The sequence below is a fragment of the Cotesia glomerata genome, linkage group LG7 (assembly GCF_020080835.1).
Source record: "Cotesia glomerata isolate CgM1 linkage group LG7, MPM_Cglom_v2.3, whole genome shotgun sequence".
Taxonomy (NCBI): domain Eukaryota; kingdom Metazoa; phylum Arthropoda; class Insecta; order Hymenoptera; family Braconidae; genus Cotesia; species Cotesia glomerata.
In genome coordinates this window covers 23,604,194-23,624,134 of record NC_058164.1, presented here as the reverse complement: position 1 = coordinate 23,624,134, position 19,941 = coordinate 23,604,194, and the positions used below count along the sequence as shown (strand labels likewise).

The window sequence follows — 19,941 nt, the reverse complement described above, 5'->3', positions numbered from 1 at the left end:
CGTTTTCCAAATTTTTTAGCTATGAAATGATAAATATCAAAGTTTGAATTTTTAATTATTATACTTTATCATTTTAGACATTAGCATAGGGAATATTACTGTTTGAAATAGTATTTTCTTCCATGTTAGGAGTCAATTGTAACGTTTAAATGGTAAATATTATAAAGTGAATAGTGAAATCACAATTTTACAGTTTGAAATGGTATTTTCCTGCAGTTAATCATTACTTATTATAAATCAACTGTTATTTATTACAGTTTTCTTTTTTCCGTGCATTCTTTGATATTTTTACAAACTCGTTTAATAATATTTTGATTATTGAGTTATTTATTTATTGACGTTATCAAACTAAGATTATGGCTTACTTTTTAGATGCAAAAGTAAAGATTTTAAATCGTTCTCCGATTATTTACAGTGTAGGCCCGAGTTTATTCAAAATATTTAGTCATAAGTTCACAAATAATTCCACATACTTCTTTTGCTCGAATTTTCCTTTGAAAATAATTAATTAAATTAAAGTTTGCCCAAAAAAATTTCAAAAAAAATTATTTTGTTATATTTGTACAATTTTCATAAAAAAAAAATTTTTTTTTGAACTATCATTTAGTCTTTGAAAAATCATTACTATATTTAGTCTCAATTTTAAAATTACTTATTTAATAAAAAATTTGTTTAGAAAAATTACCAAATTTTTTTTTATTTTTTATCAATCAATAATCAATAATTGCTCTAAGAATTACCATTATTAAAAAAAACTTAGGTCCAAAATGAGTTAATTATAAATAAAAATTATCAGGAAAAGTAAATTTAATTTTTAAAAAATCATTATTAATTTTCTGCAAAAAAATTACAAACTTTTAAAAAAATTATTTTATTTTCTATCCCAACTTGCCCCGTCTTACAATCATTAAGACCAAGTGAACGCGTGACAGACACCAAACAAAAACAATTAACCAATTACGTTTTAATTGGGATTCGTGCCACATATTTCATATTTTCGCGATAAAAAGAATAAAATTAATATCTTAGACGATATATCTGGAAAATATATCTAACGTCGCGTGCCAAATTATTGAGCGCTGACGTATGTGCAATTCTGACTGCACATACGCTTGATTTCACACACAGCAAACGTGGTATTTAATTCTTCAGTCAATTATACGATTAATTGATACCGTCATTCTCTACTTTATTAATATAATACATCGCATAATATAATATAAGTGAATCCAGCTTGATGTAATATAACACTACTTTAATAAAAGTCTCCGAAAAAAAATATATCCAGCGTACACAATTTAAGCCATCAAAATTTAGACCAAGAGTTATTGTTAACGTTTTTATTTAATTTTATATAATAAATTTAATTATGATCAATCATTTCGTGTGTAATATAAAGTGACGTATACATGCGTGATGGGTGTTGTCTGTTGTGTGTGTCATTGTTTGGCTTGAATTAACTTATAAAATACATGAGGAGAATTAATTTGATATGGTCGTGTTGCGGGTCGAGTTTAATATTAATGAAAATATAAATATAAATAAAATTTAAAATACAAAAGCGTATTTACTTTGGATTGTGTTATGATATAAAGCTTATAAAAAAGCCAGCATTTATTTAATTTTAAAATAAAATATTCATTATACAATTGAGACATTAATTTATATCAGCTTGATTTTAAATTAAATATTTCTGATCGTTAATAATTTTTAAAAGATGTCTGTTTTGGAAACGATCTAAATTATTTATTTTTAGGTATTAAACTTGAAAAATTTTTGATCGAATTTAGTGTTGAAAATATCTGACAGGTGGCGTTTGATCGCTGAATTGTCTCCTTACTCAAGACTTAAGTTAAAGACATTAACTTAAAAAGTAAATATCATTTTTTTCATTCAATTTAGATTATACATTTTTTATTTGAAATTGTTTTAATTGACAATAAATACGCTGATAAAAAGATTTGGTATGGAGTAAATTAATTTAGTAACAAAATTTTTAGTCATCCATTTGGGAGAAAAAAATATTTTTTACCCATCAATATTATTTGTTACAGTTTAATAAATCATTTTTTTATTCTAAATAAATTATTTTAATATAAACAAAGCCTTATTATATCAAAATAAATCTTTTTTTCCACCAAATAATATTTAGTAGTAGCTACTAAATATTTGTTTGGTAAGTATTGTCGGTAGAAAGCTTTCCTTTAATTCCAATGTGATACATAACCTATTTACTGACTCAGATTATTTTATTCAGCTCGATTTTGAAAGATTTATCTTTCCTTTGAAAACACACATACTCCAAAATGGCTTATATGTCACTTCTCAGTGGAGTTTAGTTTAAATTTTTCAATTTGTCTATTATTGATATGTTAAAAACTTGTTTAATTTTTAAATTTTCTAAATATCTAAAAGAAAAAATTATAATTTAATGAGATTATTTTCTTTATAATACCTTATATTTTTACTTAAAATTATTTATTTTAATTATATTGATTTATTTTGAGTAAAAAGTTAGGTACACTAAAATTAGTTAAAAAATTAATTTCTTCAATACCAATAAACAATTTATTGAGTAGCAATAAATAATTTGTTAAATTCTACTAAATATTTTTATTTGGTGGAAATAAATGGGCTTTAATAAATGATTTAGTAACTATTACTAGATATTTGGTAATTAAAGATTTTTTACTAAATCATTTAGTAACCATTACTAAATTTTATTAAGAATGTTCGAGCGAATCTAATGTAAAAAATAATTTCCAACTTTGAGCTTTGAAATTAAGTATACGTATAAATAAATACGTCATTTATCTAATCCAAAAATTTAAAAAAGATTCACCGTTTAGTTACTTAGATATTAAATTTTAAAAATCACATATTTTATCTCCTTATACACGGGCTCTTATGGCGGACAAACTTTTGTCGAGACTTTAATTATTTTTTTCAATATTAACCTTCCAACTTTAACGGATAAGAAACTATACACAAGAAACTTGGATTATTGCAAAATATAAAAACAATTTAATAATAATACATTACCGATATAATTTTTGAAATATTTAAAGTCAAATTATATGTTTGTAACTCGTTTATCGTCAGCTATTTATTCGAATAAAGATTTGACAACATCGCGTCAACAGCTGAGAAAAAAAAAAGGATAGAAATATAGTTACAGAGAGAGAAATGTTTAACTCACACACTCATCCACGTCTCTGTTATGGGTATAATAAAGCGCGCTATTGCCAAATCTGTTTATTTATTCCGGCAAGTAATAAATACCAAAGTCATTTTATTACTTTACTTTATTCAATAAGTAAAAATCATCAATTATTAAATTGTTTAAATTATTTTAAATTAAAATAAAGAATTTTGAGGAATATTGGGAAGACTAAAATTAAAAAAAAATTTTAATATTATTTTGATTAATTAGTTACGCTCGAACTTCCTTAAATAGAACTAAATCCTTCTATCAGTGTATGTAAAAATACAAAATTTTTATATAGTAAACTTGACCATAGAAATTTTTTTTTTTTTTATGTTTAACTTTGAATGAAAACTAAAATATAATTTTCTTCAAATTAAAGTCTAGTGTGTAGTTCAATTGATATTATTTATTTGTTCGTGGACTGGGCCCATAACCTTCACAAAATTAAAAATACAATTTTTGCTTCAAAAACAGAAGCCTTGTTTGATAATATAGACTAAAAGTCACAATTTTGAATCAAAATGAAAAATATCAGAGGTATATTATACAGTAGAGAGTTAAAAAATCGGATTTAAAGTGACTAACCGATACGACGTTTGTCGACGAAAGGCCGTCAATTGTTATCTGGCGAATAAAAGTAACCTAAACCGGAAAGAGATCTTTGGTGTGGGGTTCTGTTTGTATCGTAATGGCAATGACAAAGAAAAAATAAAGGAACTGTAACTATATCGAGGGTAATGCGCTGGAATCGAGTGGATGTCGAGTGGGAGGAAGCCAATACAAGCAAGCCTGAGAAAGACGGAAACACTCTCTATCTCTCTCTGTCTTTTACTTTGTGTTGCTTACTCGATTCCAGAGTATCTAAATCCGTAGTCTAGCTGTCTCTGTTTCGTTGGTTCGATCCCCCCGGGCATACAATCCGGAAGCAAATCGGAATTTCTATTCTATTCAATGGCCTCTGAATATCTCGGGATTACCATTACACAAAATCGATGTACATTCCTGCAAAGTCAATTCACGTTCAAGCTTATTTATCCCTTACGCCAAGTTATCACTTCATTCCGGATAAAAATAGATAGTAAAATACTTTATAACTTATTTTATTTATTTTTATCAGAAAATTCGATTATTAATAACTTTATTTCAATGGAGTATTGGTGATTTATTAATTTAATTATTTTTGGGGGAATTTTGTCTTGATTTCAAATTTTTTGTTCAATAAATTTTATTATGAGTATATTCAAATGTTGATTCGAAAAATTTTTAAAAATTAATAATCGGCCCGGACCGGGAATCGAACCCGGATATTTTGGTTACGCGCTAAGAGCTTCTATAGTTAAGCTATACGGAAAAAAAAATTTTTTTTCTTACAATAAAAAATACAGTGATTTTTAAAAAACTCGGTTTCTTTCTCAGCAAAATACCAAAATAAAAATGTAGCCGACTTAACTTCATTTGACACAGATGGAATGATGTGTTTATAACACTGTGGATCTTTTTTAATTGATAATTATTAATTTATCAATTATGATTATATTAAGAAAAATCAAATTAATTATCTAGCAACCTTGCAGTCACTATGTGACTGCCGTGATTCGCGAACTATAAAAAATTGAAATTTTGCTTTATTAAATAATGAATTTTGTTAAATTGCACTGTACTTTCTTTAATATTGACATTTTTAAAGATATACGCTTATCCTAACGTTACACTCATCAAGAGCTTTCATTTGAATACCCACATGCATTTTGATATAATTTTCATATATTCATATATATAAATATATAAAATATATGAAAAATTAATGTGGGTACTCAAATGAAAGGTCTCGATGAGTGTAATATCAGGATGAGCTTATATCTTTAAAAATGTCAATAGTTCACAAGATATTTGTTAAATTGCACTGTACTTTCTTAAATATTGACGTTTTTAAAGATATAAGCTCATACCGATGTTACTCTTATCGAGAGCTGTCATTTGAGTACCCACATGCATTTTAATATATTTTTCATATATTCATATATATAAATATATAAAATATATGAAAAATTGATGTGGGTACTCAAATGAAAGGTCTCAATGAGTGTAACATCGGAATGAGCTTATATCTTTAAAAATGTCAATAGTTCACAAGATAAAAGGTTATTTCTTAATTATGTATCCAGAAATAGAGCATTTTCGAATGCAGCCTAAATACTTATCATAATAAATTGACTATTGGTGAGAATGAAATGAATCCTTGAAAAGGCACAAATTCAAGTCAAGATTGCAATGACACTAAATTACACTAAAAAAAACCGATTTTATCATATGACTATCCTGGAAACAAAATTTTTCTCATTCTCTTAATAATATAGATTAAATTTAAGAAAATTTAATTAATCATAATAATTTAATTAAAAAAAATTAAGTTAATTAATTATTAATTAAATCGTTAAAAAATTGAATTTTTAATTACGTAAATCCCATTGGAGCAACTTTTTTCGTACCCAAGGATCCATCCAAATTATAATATCAATTGTAATACAGCTAGGTAATTTTTCAATAAATTATAAATCAGCACAACTTTTCAATAATGTAAACAAACGAAAAATACCAATTTTTTTTTATATTAAAAAACGTATATTGGATATAAAAAAATTTGGATAAAAATATTTTGTATTCTGGGTGGAAAAAAAATTTTTCTTCAGTGTATACAAATTTATTTAATAAAATAAAAATTTCACTGGGCCCATAGCCTGAAGTATTTGAATTTTTCATATTTAATTGGTATTTTAAATTGCAAAAGTATTTAAAAAATATTAAATCTTTTCCTGGACAATTAAATCAATAATTGACACTAACAGTATTCATTGTAAATATAAAGAAAAAATTAAACGATTGGGGCGTCTAAATACAAGGCACCCTCATCGGCAGGGTCATCACTATTGCTTCCGTTTCCGGGGATAAATTCGTCATGGACCCGTGGCTTTGTGTAGAGACAGATATTCTTGTGAATAGAGTAAATTGCCGAGGATATTCATGGCATAATGTCCTCGTCGATGCTCAATAAATCAACCAAGAGTTCATTGAGTGGAGTCTAGTCACTAGTCTGGCTTATTGACTATAAACACGCTCTAATACATTCATCATACATTGCGGATTGTGGCTCGGTAAATATAACAGAATGGAATGCATAATGCAAATTATACAACATTGAAAACCCGAAAGTATTTATACAATCCAACACTTTAGTCAGAGAATGTACTTTAAAGACGATCCAATTAAACATTACCGACATACTCCGCTACACCATATGCAAAGTTAACCTCCATTAAATGAGTTTAGCAAACTACGTCTCCAAAATTAACGATACCAAAATACGCTTAATTAAATTTACATCATACATCACTCACATCTGCATTGCGCGACATTATTCTTCAAAATTTAAACGTATTCTAATTTTTATTATTTTCTTTTAGACATTGTTTCCGTCTAATTTTTAATTTATTTATTTATTTTGAAAAACAAATATACAAAATATTATATATTTATTCTATAGAGACAAAAATTTTATTTGTACATAGGTTGGAAAAAGAAAGACATTGTCTTCAAAAAACAATATAATATACGGGAAATTATACCCTAAATCATACAGTTTAAAAACATTCTTTTGATTTTCGTAATTTTTGGATATTTTTTATTATACAGAAAGAAAAATTTCTTGACTGGAGAACAAAATTCTTGGCTCAAGAAAATTTTCGGGTTCCTGAAGGAAGACCGAAGTTGTGTTGGCCGAAGTAAAAATTTTTATTCAAATTCTATTCTTGGTAGAAGTCATTTTTCTTAATTCAAATTATCATAAATACTCGATACAATAAATTTTTCATATAACCTGCATTGAAAATGTGAGTTTCAATGCCTGTTGAGCCAACCGAAACTAGACAATTTCAGACCAATGCGACTGTGCCAGGCAGGTATCAATTATTTCTTCCCGACGGACAGAAAATGATGATTTTCTGTCCGCGAGGTGAAGTTGCAGCTTTATTTTCAATCCTATCAATTGTTTGTTTATTTTATACCTTTATAATTGTCATTCTAACCGTTAACTGTACTGACATATTATAATTCTGTTATTAAGCATAAATAAGAATGATAAAAGAAAACTTGTCAATTTACGAATAATGTTTGGTAAAAAATAAACTATTACTTTCTATTTTATTATAAGTTTCATAATAAAATGGTATTTTCGCTGTTCGTCTGAAACTATCTAGTTCTGGTTGGCTCCAGACATTGAAACTAGCATTTTTAATGCAACTTATATGAAAAATATAATGTGTGACGCGGGATGAAACACGATTTCAGACCGAGTGATGCCAGCCCTCGCTTCGCTCGGGCAGGCAACTTCACTGGTCTGAAATCGTTTTGTTTCATCCCTAGTCACACAATATACTATTTATATTTGATCAAGATTTTGAGATACTTTAGGGAAGCAGCGCCACCTACTTCAGCTATGAGAATAGTATATTACACTACAAGGGCAGAAAGTTTGAGATTCCTGCACTGTGCGCCATGATGCCCGAGGCGAAGCCGAGGGCATCATGGCGCGCAGTTCAGGGCTCTCAAACTTTCTGCCCGTGTGGTGTATACTATTTTTCTTTATTTTCGGCCGAAAGTACGCTGACTTACAAATCAATTAACGTTACAGTTAAATGTTCTTAGTATGTTGTCGATGCCCGCCCGACATTTGCGGCACGAGCGAAGCGAGTGCGGCTGGTCGGGGGCGGGCATCGACTTCATCTAAATAGACAAAAATAATAGTAACTTTTTAAAATTAAATTAATTCAATTGAATAGTCTTATTTTTATTAATTTTTGATTACTCAAATACATTAAAATCATTAATTTTATCAGAATTTTAATTATTTCGAGTAATTTGTCAACTATTTTTAATTAATTATTGCATATTTTCTTTTTCATCACAACTATTACCAGTACATGAACTATAAGAATTATAAAAATTATTAATAATGAATGAAAAAAAATGATTCAATATTATTTGATCTTCCCATTTGACATGTTCGTCAATAAAAATATTAATGAAAATTTATTATTAAGATATTTAATTTTTTGGAGCAAAAGAAAAATTTTCTCAAGACAAGAAAATTTACTTCTGTCAAGAACTTAATTTTTTGGAACAAGAGAGAAATTTTCTCAAAACAAGAAAATTTTCTTGATTTAAATAAATTGTCTTGGATCAAGACACGTATTTCTTGAAGCAAGGGAATTAATTTTGTTGGAATAAGTGAAATTTCTTGTGTCAAGAAAATAATTAGGAAGAAAAATATTTTCTTGGTTCAAGTGAACCTTTCTTTCTGTGTAAATATTTATCTGCAGACTTTTAAGTAACGTATCTGTTCTTATAATTAGATTAGCTTCCGTATCGAAATTCCTTAAAATTTCCTTTTGATGATGATAACGCATTCATTTTTTAAAATTTTTATTATTTTTCACTCGATATAATTTTTTAGATTATAAATTTCAACACACAACGACATAAGAACCCACAAAAGCAATTTTAAGGTTAGGCCTGAGTGCACAATAAACCGCGTCAGCTCTGGTGAATACTTTTTTTTCGCTGCCTCGTACATCAATTCAGTCCACAACTAGTTTCTTCCAGCGCACTAGAGCAGCGCGCATGCGCGCCCCTACCAAAGCATAAATGTCGGTCTTTCTGATTCTTAACAGAAGTAGCAAGTACGTGCTTTCGGCCGTGAATAAAGAAAAAAATTTTCTCACCTTGAGAAAATTTTTCTCTTGAATATTTGATACCCATTTTATATTATTTTAGCGTGCAATTATACATATTGAATGAAAAAAAATGATGAAATATTATTTGATTTTCCCATTTGACATGTTAATCAATAAAAATATTAATGAAAATTAACTTCTATCTTTATATTTAATTTTTGGAGCAAGAGAGAAATTTTTTCAAAACAAGAAAATTAACTTCTATCAAAAACTTAATTTTTGGAACAAGAGGCTGAATTTTCTCAAAACAACAAGATTTTCTTGACTTAAATAAATTTTTGGATCAAGATACATATTCCTCAAAGCTCGAGAATTAATTTTGTTGGAATAACCCGCATGAAAAAGTTATATATCCTTCATCATATAAAAAATTATATTTTACATATATAAAAATATATATGATTATATAAAGACCCATATGCAAAATTTTGCCGTTTCATATATACAATAATGATATATGTAGTATTATGTATTGATGTTATACTCATAACATATATTTCAATTATATTTTCAGCTATATATGATAAATATATATACGATAAATATATCGTACATATTATAATCAACACTATATTATAAATAGTATAAGAACAATGTATTTTTCAGTATAATTTAAAATATACTTTAAATTATATGTTCAATATAATTTTAATATTGGCATTGGTACCAAAATTACAATAGAATGCTGAGGCCAAATAATTCTCTGAAAAAAAGTTATAAAAAAAAGAAAATATTTCGTGATGTGTTACTAACTTACTGAAATTCAGATTTGCTTCGACCGTAAACTCGATTGATCAAACTATTAATTCTTTTTTTTTATTAATCTTTCCGTTTTGACCTATTTCGACATATCATAAATATCTGGTATTATGTATGGTATTTTATAATAAAATAATATATATTGCCATATAATTGAAATTTTATAAATGAAAGTATACAGTAATAATCTACCTCAGCATATATTTTACGAACAATATATTTATCTATTATATAGTTTTCTATATAAGTAATTTTTATATAATAATAGTATATTTTATAACATATACTAAGTAATATACGGCACTAATATATTTGAACTTATATTGAATCAAATATATCTTCATTATATTAACAAAACATTTATTATTTCATATATATACTTTTGCCGCTATACATGATCACATATTCCCCATCTAACGTTCCATATCTGTTCAGCCATATATAGTTTTTTCACTTAAGTGAAATTTCTTGTGTCAAAAAAAATTTTTTTTCACTCAACAAAATAATGATAAAGAAAAATATTTTCTTGGTTCAAGTGAACCTTTTTTACTGTGCACAGAAAGAAAAATTTCTTGCCTGGAGAACAAAGTCTTGGCTCAAGAAAATTTTCGGGTGCTTGAAGGAAGACCAAAGTTGTGTAGGCCGAAGTAAAAATTTTTCTTTAAATTATATTCTTGGTGGAAGTCATTTTTTCTTAATTCAAATTATCATAAATACTCGATACAATAAATTTTTATATTTGATCAAGATTTTTAGATACTTTAGGGAAGCAGCGCCACCTACTTCAGCTGAGAAAAAAATTTTCTCACCTTGAGAAAATTTTTCTCGAGAATATTTGATACGCCTTTTATATTATTTTAGCGTGCAATTATAGATATTAAATGAAAAAAAATGATTGAATATTATTTTATCTTCCCATTTGACATGTTAATCAATAAAAATATTAATGAAAATTTACTTCTATCTTTATATTTAATTTTTGGAGCAAGAGAGAAATTTTCTCAAAACAAGAAAATTAACTTCTATCAAGAACTAAATGTTTTGGAGCTCGAGGCTGAATTTTCTCAAAACAACAAGATTTTCTTGGCTTAAATACATTTTCTTGGATCAAGATACGTATTTCTTAAAGCTCGAGAATTAATTTTGTTGGAATAAGTGAAATTTCTTGTGTCAAAAAAAATTTTTTTTCACTCAACAAAATAATTATAAAGAAAAATATTTTCTTGGCTCAAGTCAACCTTTTTTTCTGCATACATTTTTTCCCTTAATATCTAAAAATCTAAAAAAAAAACTAATTTATCCCTAATGTTATAAGAGTATTATTTACTTATTTATTCAGCAACTCCCCTATTCCCATAACTAAAATCCTATAACCCCCAGCGAAGGATTACAAGCCACAACGTATGACTACATCATCGTGATCATCGGCGGTCCCATTAATCGTGAGTTCGATTCAAAAGTCCCCCTCCTCCTTCACCCCATAATAAACCATATACCAGCCAACATACCAGTCTTTGGCCCTTAGTCCATCATACACAACAGAATCCATAGGGGTATTGAGCTTGGGTTCTGCGGACGGGGTTCCTTATTCATAGGCTGCCACTCAAGCGCCCCCCAGCGCGTCCGAGGTGGCGCCACTGAGCCGAGTTTGCTTTTTATCGCGGAACATACGCGTCGACAGAAGGGATGAAATGTACCGCAGCTAATCCCCTTTTCTTTTCCCTCCCCCGCTTCAATCCCAGCCCTTGCTGGTTACATTTTGTTACAGTGTTTAATAGCCAGTGCCAATCGGCATGTGGTCGTAGGACAATATTTGCACTGCTCGAGACCAATGGCCCATACTAGTTTGCTATACAACATCTAACATATAACATATACTGTATATATAGAGCTTTTATTCCTGTGTGTGATCATCCGATTGCGCTGAGGGGTTCAAGGGCCCTTAAATCTTTAAGGGGTGATTGGCCCTATAGTGTTTACTTATCGACACTCTCGAACGAACAATAGACTTCTTCACATTTACAAGACAAACATTTTAATAGCCTGTATTATTTTTAGTTTTATCAGCGAAGCCGAATAGGCCAAGGCTATTGTTTTTTTAATTGATATTTTGCTCCGAGAATTTTTTTTTTTTTTAAGTATTCTCATTATTTTTAATCACCCAAGAGACTAATTGCTCGGTTATGAAATTATAAATTGTTTATTACCGAAATTTATTAATTGGATATTTATTTTTTGTCTTGATAATAAATTCATTTTTATCAATTATATTATATAAAAAGAATGACAATTTTGGAGGTATAAAATAAACAAAATATATTCTGATAGGATTGAAAAAAAGTAACTCTTTTATTGAACTTAAATTAATTATTAAAAAATAGTGTTTTTTTTTTTTTTTTTTTTTTTCTAAGAAGTTTATTAATTTTATTAACAAAAAAATTTTTAATTTTGTCCAAATTTTTCGCCAATAGCGGGAAATATAAATTTCCACATAATATTTAAATTTTTAAATTAGGAGAAAAATTGAAAGAGATCTAGCTGGAGTATTATAAACACCTTTGAGAAATAAGATAATTGCTATTATTAACGTTAAAAAATTTTTGAGGTGTCTGAGTACACAAAAAAGTCGAATTTTTTAAATTTATAGTTTCTAAAGTTTAGTTTTGAATAGCCCGCTTCTGCTTGAGAGAAACTGTACATTCTGGTAGAAGTATACTACCGCGCCACCTTCTGGTGATTTTGAACAACAGGAAAGAATCCAATAGCCCAAGTATAATCTCAGCTGTACTCACTCGTTATATAAACTTATGCTTAAAAAAATAAACAATCCGGCTGATCGAAGGGTAGAAGGTAGAGTTTAACTGCCGAAGTAAATATATTTATTATAATTAAACAAAATAATATTGAGCTAAGATTTTCAAAAGGGTTCTCCGCAGTGACCATACAAAAGGATTGAAAGAAAAATAAAGGTTAAAAATGGGATTTTTAAAAAGTTATAATGTTTACAAGCCCATTAATTTTTGAGAAATCAACGTCGTATGTCGTCAAATCAGTTATTTTATATAAAATCTTGAGTAATCGATTTCAGAGTATTTTTAAGCTGTTTGAAATCAGTTTTCTTTGTAACAGTGTTATCTCGTAGAAGTATATTATGAATTTTAGTCTATAAAAGTAATCTTAGTCTAGACTAAAAAAAAACTTTGTAAATCTTCAACCTAACCTCAATTCCTGTCCAGAGTCTTACAAAACGAAGCTACATTACTTTAAAATGTAAAATGGATGTAATTTCCTAAAATGCATAATCACCCGAGCGTATCTTCTCCGTCTTGATGAATAATTAAAACCTCGTTACAAAGCTCGGAAATATCATTACTATTATCATAACTCACAACTCATAATTATAACTAAGGGAATAGAAGAGCTTTAAAAATACACTATTGCGTTAAGTTTCTAGAGCAATTACTTTGATATCCGACACGGTGTAATTGAATTCCCAAAGATAGCGCGCCTGAAAAAGGGGAAGGGGGCTATCACTTGAATTTGAATGCCAGGAGATGGACACACAGTAGTTGAATCTCTCTGATACCAGCTACTGTCTACTGTCTATGTCTACTATCCGCAGTATTACACAGACTAACAGAGCCAGTATCAGTATTAGTATCAGTATAGAGAAATGCCCATAGGTTGGGGGGACGTGGGGATGATAATAATTCGCTAATATCAATTTCAAATTTCAATTAGTATCATCTCGGGCTCTCGAGTTGGTTGGGTGTACGTCCCCGGACGCCTCGTCGAAGCACGCCATGATCTAAAATTCAATTTGTCCCTCTGTAGTGTTATACGTCTATACTACACCCATCCGGGGACGACAAGTGAGAGGGAGATTTGAATCAAGAGAGATGTTGCTAAACCCACTACACATTAATACTGTTCTGATGTGCTACGATGAATATAAACACACACACACACACACACACACACACATACTTGTTTAGATACACATGGAGTTACCGAGCTAGATTCACTGGCATAGATGTATCAGGAGCAGGTATAGATCGACATATACATAAACTATAAACCTTGCTAGCATTAGTGCCGAGTATCTTTAAAGCACACCAAAAGTAATCAACTCATTACTAATTTAAAGTATGGTAGCTTATTCAATTTAACTGGATTATTAATGCATGAATTTACAATCCCCAAGATTATATCTGATCCAATCCGCGAGGAGCGAGTGGCTTCAAATAGAGTGACGGGTCCCCAGTAGCTTTAACTAGGTTTGACAGCATCATTCCTGGTTCTAAGCTCATGTCGATCAAAGAATATAGATCAAATTTCCGGGCTTATACTTTTAAATTTCGATTAAATATTGATGATTGGTCATTGATGATTGATAATTGGCTATTGATGATTGTTGATTGATAATTGGTCATTGATGATTGATCATTGATAACTAGTAGTTGATAATTGATGATTCGTCATTGATCATTGATCATTGATTATTGATAACTGTTCATTAACAATTGATGATTGGTCGTTGATGGTTGATCATTGATAACTGGTCATTGATTATTGATGATTGATAATTGAGCATTGATGACTGATAATTGAGCATTGATGACTGATAATTGGCTATGAATGATTGTTGATCGGTCATTGATTGGTCATTGATGATTGATAATTGGCTATTGATGATTGTTGATTGATAATTGGTCATTGATGATTGATCATTGATAACTAGTAGTTGATAATTGATGATTGGTCATTGATCATTGATCATTGATCATTGATTATTGATAACTGTTCATTAACAATTGATGATTGGTCGTTGATGATTGGTCACTGATAACTGGTCATTGATATTTGATGATTAATCATTGATAATTGATAACTGGTCATTGATAATTTATGATTGATCATTGATAACTGGTCATTTATAATTGATAATTGATCATTGATAGCTGCTCACTGATAATTGATGATTGGTCACTGATAACTGGTTATTGATATTTGATGATTGGTTATTGATGATTGATCATTAATAATTAATAACTGGTCATTGATTATTGATGATTGGTCATTGATAATTGATGATTGGTGACTGATAACTAGTTATTGATATTTGATGATTGGTCATTGATGATTGATAACTGGTCATTGATTATTGGGTTATTGATATTTGATGATTGGTCATTGATGATTGATAACTGTTCATTGATTATTGATGATTGGTCATCGATAATTAATCATTAATATCTGGTGATTAATAATTGATGATCGATCATTGATAATTGATGATTGGTCATTGATAACTGGTCATTGATAATTGATCATTGATAACTGGTCATTGATAATTGATGATTGGTCACTTATAACTGGTGATTGATATTTGATGATTGGTCATTGATGATGGATCATTGATAATTGATAACTGGTCATTGATAATCAATGATTGGTCATTGATGATTGATCACTAATAATTATAGTCATATTTCATAAATACTAACATTACTAATATTCTATTTACAGATTGGATCAGTTCACCAACCAGGAACGCAGGTTCGATCGACATCTCCGGGATCCCAAAACCCAGTGGCAGGTTCAGGGGCAACCACGGGGGGCCCAAGTGCGGCCCCTGGTGTCACCAGAGCGGGGGGCATGTTCTGCTACCACTGTCCCCCGGGGCTGCCGGCACCAAGACTACCGCCCACATTGGAATATTCTTTTGCACCTACCCATCCTTGTAAGTAGACAATCTTAATAATTAATCCTTGCTTACAGCTATAATTCAAATTAAAAACCTTTTTTTACACTCCAATTGCCTCAACCAATTCCCTGAAAAACGAAACCCTTTGCAAAAGGCTTTTTTAACGACAGTACATCCCCAATTCTTAACTGAATTCGCTTTAAAATTGAAAATTATTGCTGTTGGTTTAAAATTTTCATTCTATCACCCCTTGGAGGGTGAAAGGATGTAAAGTAGTAGGTACTAGCAAGCCTATGATCAACGTGGGGGGCCCAGCTAGTCAGCATCACAAACGTTATTACTTATTACACTTGAATTATTGATCATAGCAGGAAACAGTACTTATGATGATGAATTATACGATTATAACATCCAGCACACACTACATCGAATGTACCTTCGCAAAACCGGTTACGCAATTGAAATTGAAAGTAGTTAAATGATGACATACGATGTCCTAAAAGAATGATTCCATTAGATCTAACATCCAGTAGAAACAACTCAGCAAACAGAGTTAAAGTTGATTTTAGTAGAACACGTCGATAGTTTCTAGTCTAGTTCGAGATGCTATTTCAGTTAGGCAAAGGACTTTTGAACGAGTTAGGTTTTCCACCCGAGTGGAACCATCACCGATCATCCTGTTTTACCAAAAGTTTCTATTTGCAACCTTCATCGAATAATCCAAACTCTAACTAGATCCGATCATTAGATTTTGGTTACACTGGACCAGGTTCGTCATAACACAATAGAGCAAGCCTTATTGAGCAATATTCGTCCTCGAGTCTCTACTCGAGAGCGAAGAAAAGTAAACTCCCTAGGGACATCACCAAGCACCCTTTAGCTTTCATAGTGAGCGTGATCAACATCAAACCCCAGCCAGTATCCTACATTAACGTCCCCTTCCTATTCGAAGAGTGAGAGAGAGAAAGACAGACAGACAAAGATGGCTACATACTGTTGGGATAAACAGATTAGGTAACTACGTGATAAGTCGGTAAGTGGGTTCATTCGGGGCACACACCAATCCACATCGGACTAGACACAGACACACACGATCCTAACATCTCACTACCTCGTTAGTGTCATTAGTGACGGTCGAGGTGTCATTAGATTTAGTTCTCCATCGAGTTTTTCCAGTGGCGCCCAACCCCCAGTTATACTTCCAGGACTTGCTGGTGCTTCAATTGAATAACCTTGTCAAAAACGTCATCAAGTTCAGAAGTTCTGAAATCAAGTTGTAATTGGAGGATCCATGCTGGTGATGAAGTGGTTGTCTGCTTGGGTACTTTGTCATCGGTGTCTGGTGAAGGGTTGGATCCATTCGTTTTAGAGCACGTATCCCTTGCAAAAGCTTAGGTTTTGTTGGAACATTTAACATTTTTATATTTCCCGCTAAGAAAATCGAAGATTTTCAAAAATCGAGTTTTCATCAGATCTCGACGTTTTAAGGTCGTAGGAAGCTTCCCTGACTACTCCCGCGATGTTGTCACGATACGGGGAGAAAAATATGGAAATCATTCCTATAATTTTAATGAAATGTTTTCCTATATCATTTTAGGAGCGATTATTAAATTATGGGAATTGTACCCATAATTTTTGGGAAATGTTACTATAATTATGGGAATGGTTCCTATAATTATAGGAACGATACCTATAATTATAACTGTAATATCGGCATGATTCCCATAATATATAAGAATGGTTCCTATAATATATAGAAATAGTTTCTATAATATTATAGGAACCATTCCTATAATTTATAGGAACCATTCCCATAATATTATAGTGATGATGCCTAATAATATTGAGATATTTATCATTACAACTCAAGTTATTTGTGACTTCGATGACCACTTTGGAGCATTTGAAATTATTAGTAATTTCGATAATTTTACTTGCTGCCCAATAACACCATTTGAAATATGTAAAATAAGTAATATTGTTCATATAAATAATAAAAGTTATATACTCAAAAGGTGGATTTAATAAATATTTAACGTATGTATTTTAAATAAATAATTTCGCGTTATAGATGCCATAAGGGCGTATAAAAATAATACGCCCTTATGGCACTCGGGAACCATAAGGGCGTATAAAATTTTTTTTCTATATTTCTCACATTTTGGACGAAAATACATCGATTCCCGAAAAAAAATTTTTTTATACGCTCTTATGGCTATAAGGGCGTATAAAAAATTTTTTTTCGGGAACCAACGTATTTTTTCATGAAATGTACAGAAATGCAAAAAAAAATTTTTTTCCATATAAAAATTTTTTTAGACTTAGAAAAAAAAAACAGAATTTTTATTATACGCCCGTATGGTATTCGATGTGGGCCCCTGGAGCCATAAGGGCGTATAAATTTTTTATTTTGCATTTCTGCACATTTCAGACGAAACTACGTTGATTCCCGAAAAAAATTTTTTATACGCCCTTATGGCTTTTCACCGGGACCTTCTGCCAGTATACGCCCTTATGGCATCTGGAACGCGATTTGTTTTAAAAATAAAATGAAATAGTAAAAATAACCAATGAATTTCCATATCTACTTTGCTCCTCTAATTGTATAGTGAGAAAATATCCCTTTTATTAGAGAAACCTTAGAATTGCTACAATATTTTTTAATATTATCTAACACAATAATAACTGAGTTGGAATAAACAATCTAACACTAAGTATACACGTGAATAAAAATTATGAAAAAGAAATTTTTTCACTCTAGTGAAAGATCAATTTTTATTTATAAAAAAAAATGTATTAGCAAAAAAATATATGATAATTACTTTATATTTTTGATGTGATTGCTTCATTATTATGAACATAAACATTTTTCTATTATTATGTGCGTCATTCCCTTAATATTATAGGAACCATTCCTATAATATTATAGGAATCATTTCCATAATATATTGAAGCTATTCCATTATTGTATGGGAATGTTTCCAATAAACTATGGGTATGGTTTCCATAATGAGCATAGGATTGATACCTTTAATAATCATTTTATTATAGGAACCATTCCCATAATTTTTGGAAAGGTTCCTATAAATTTCTCTCCGTGTGGTTTTTTTTGGAATAACTTTTAAACGGCTTAATAAATCAACTCTAAAAACCAATCAGCTCTTAACCTTGAAAAACCACGTCGATTGTTGCTAATTCGGTCAAAATCAGTTAATTCGTTCGAGAAATTGTGAACGAAAGAAAACAAAAAAAAAGTGTTTTTTCGGAATAATTCCAAAATTCTTAGTTTGATCAATTCAAACTTATTGATTCTTCCTGAGGCTTAAAAAACCGCGTTGAATACCGCCAACCGCATGAAAAATTGTTTCATTCATTCAAAAGTAATTGCGGTTTGAAAATTCAAAAAATAGTGTTTTATCCAACTTCTATCAGACTTTTGAGCTCAAAAACGTCATAAGTGCAATTTTAAGCGCCTAAGTATGGAATTGGCGGGAAGTTGCATCGATTGCCTTGCGGGTCAACTGTTTTCCTAATTTTTTATTGGATTTCTGGTTTGGGTTAGAAAATTGTCAAGTATTGGCAAAAGTGACAAGCTTGCCAAATAGAAATTGTTGCAAGCACCTTCTATTCCTCTTACCAAATAAAACTATCATGGATACCATCTTTAATGTCTGAGCAAAGGCACCAAGATGGGAAATATATTTTTATTTACCTGCGGTAGATCGAGTAACAAAATCTAGAGCTATCTTGGGGTTGAGGAGCTGAAATCAAATGAAGAATATCGGCTCGTGGGTTTTGAGCTAGCAAACTCCTCCACTGGTTCATAAATTGGATCAACTTCTCATTCCCGTCCTCCAGCTAACTTGGATCCCTTGATATAGATATAGATATCTCTGTATTTGTACCGGTAGAGTGGAGATAGGTAGATGACTTTGCCCTCTCTTTAGCTGCACGGATGAGTTGTACGAGTTGTCTAGCTTCTGGCTTTACTTTTCCAACTTTAATCTAAGATCTTGAGTGGATTTCTCTTCCGTACGACCGGATAAATTTATTTACGCTCTCACTCTCTCTTTCTCTTTTTCCTTATTTTTTCCGTATTTGTTTAGGTGCTCCTTACTTCAATCGATACCTTTTTTGATCAACCAATCCTTAATCGGTTCATTATTTTTCAATGCATTTTAAAACTTAACCACGTAAAATAAATTTTTAATGCTAATCCGGTGAGTCGGAGAGAGGTTAGGATTACGGCCGCGGTAATTAATTTTGCTGATTGCTTTGCATCATTAATAAAGTGATTATAAGCTTTATTACTACTTGCACAAGGTTCCTTTCGACTAGATTTGCTCTAAAGCCCGCTCCAGCTTTAAAGCTCGCTTTGTGACGGTGCATTCAAAGACCACCGTCATTAATGTGCCTTTATCAAATATATGACACCCACCCACTTGCACACACGTCTAGTTGATTGTTCATCAGCCCGA

The 19,941-nt window shown here is 30.3% G+C and overlaps 1 protein-coding gene across 1 annotated transcript in view; it reads left to right on the top strand.

Annotated features, from left to right (window-relative positions):
• LOC123268986 (homeobox protein orthopedia) overlaps nt 1-19,941 on the top strand; it is a 71,406-nt gene that overhangs the window by 30,926 nt on the left and 20,539 nt on the right. The window contains exon 2 of the mRNA XM_044734459.1: nt 15,286-15,499. Within this exon, the coding sequence (XP_044590394.1) occupies nt 15,415-15,499 (85 nt within the window). The 5' untranslated portion in view covers nt 15,286-15,414. The remainder of the gene's footprint in view (nt 1-15,285; nt 15,500-19,941) is intronic.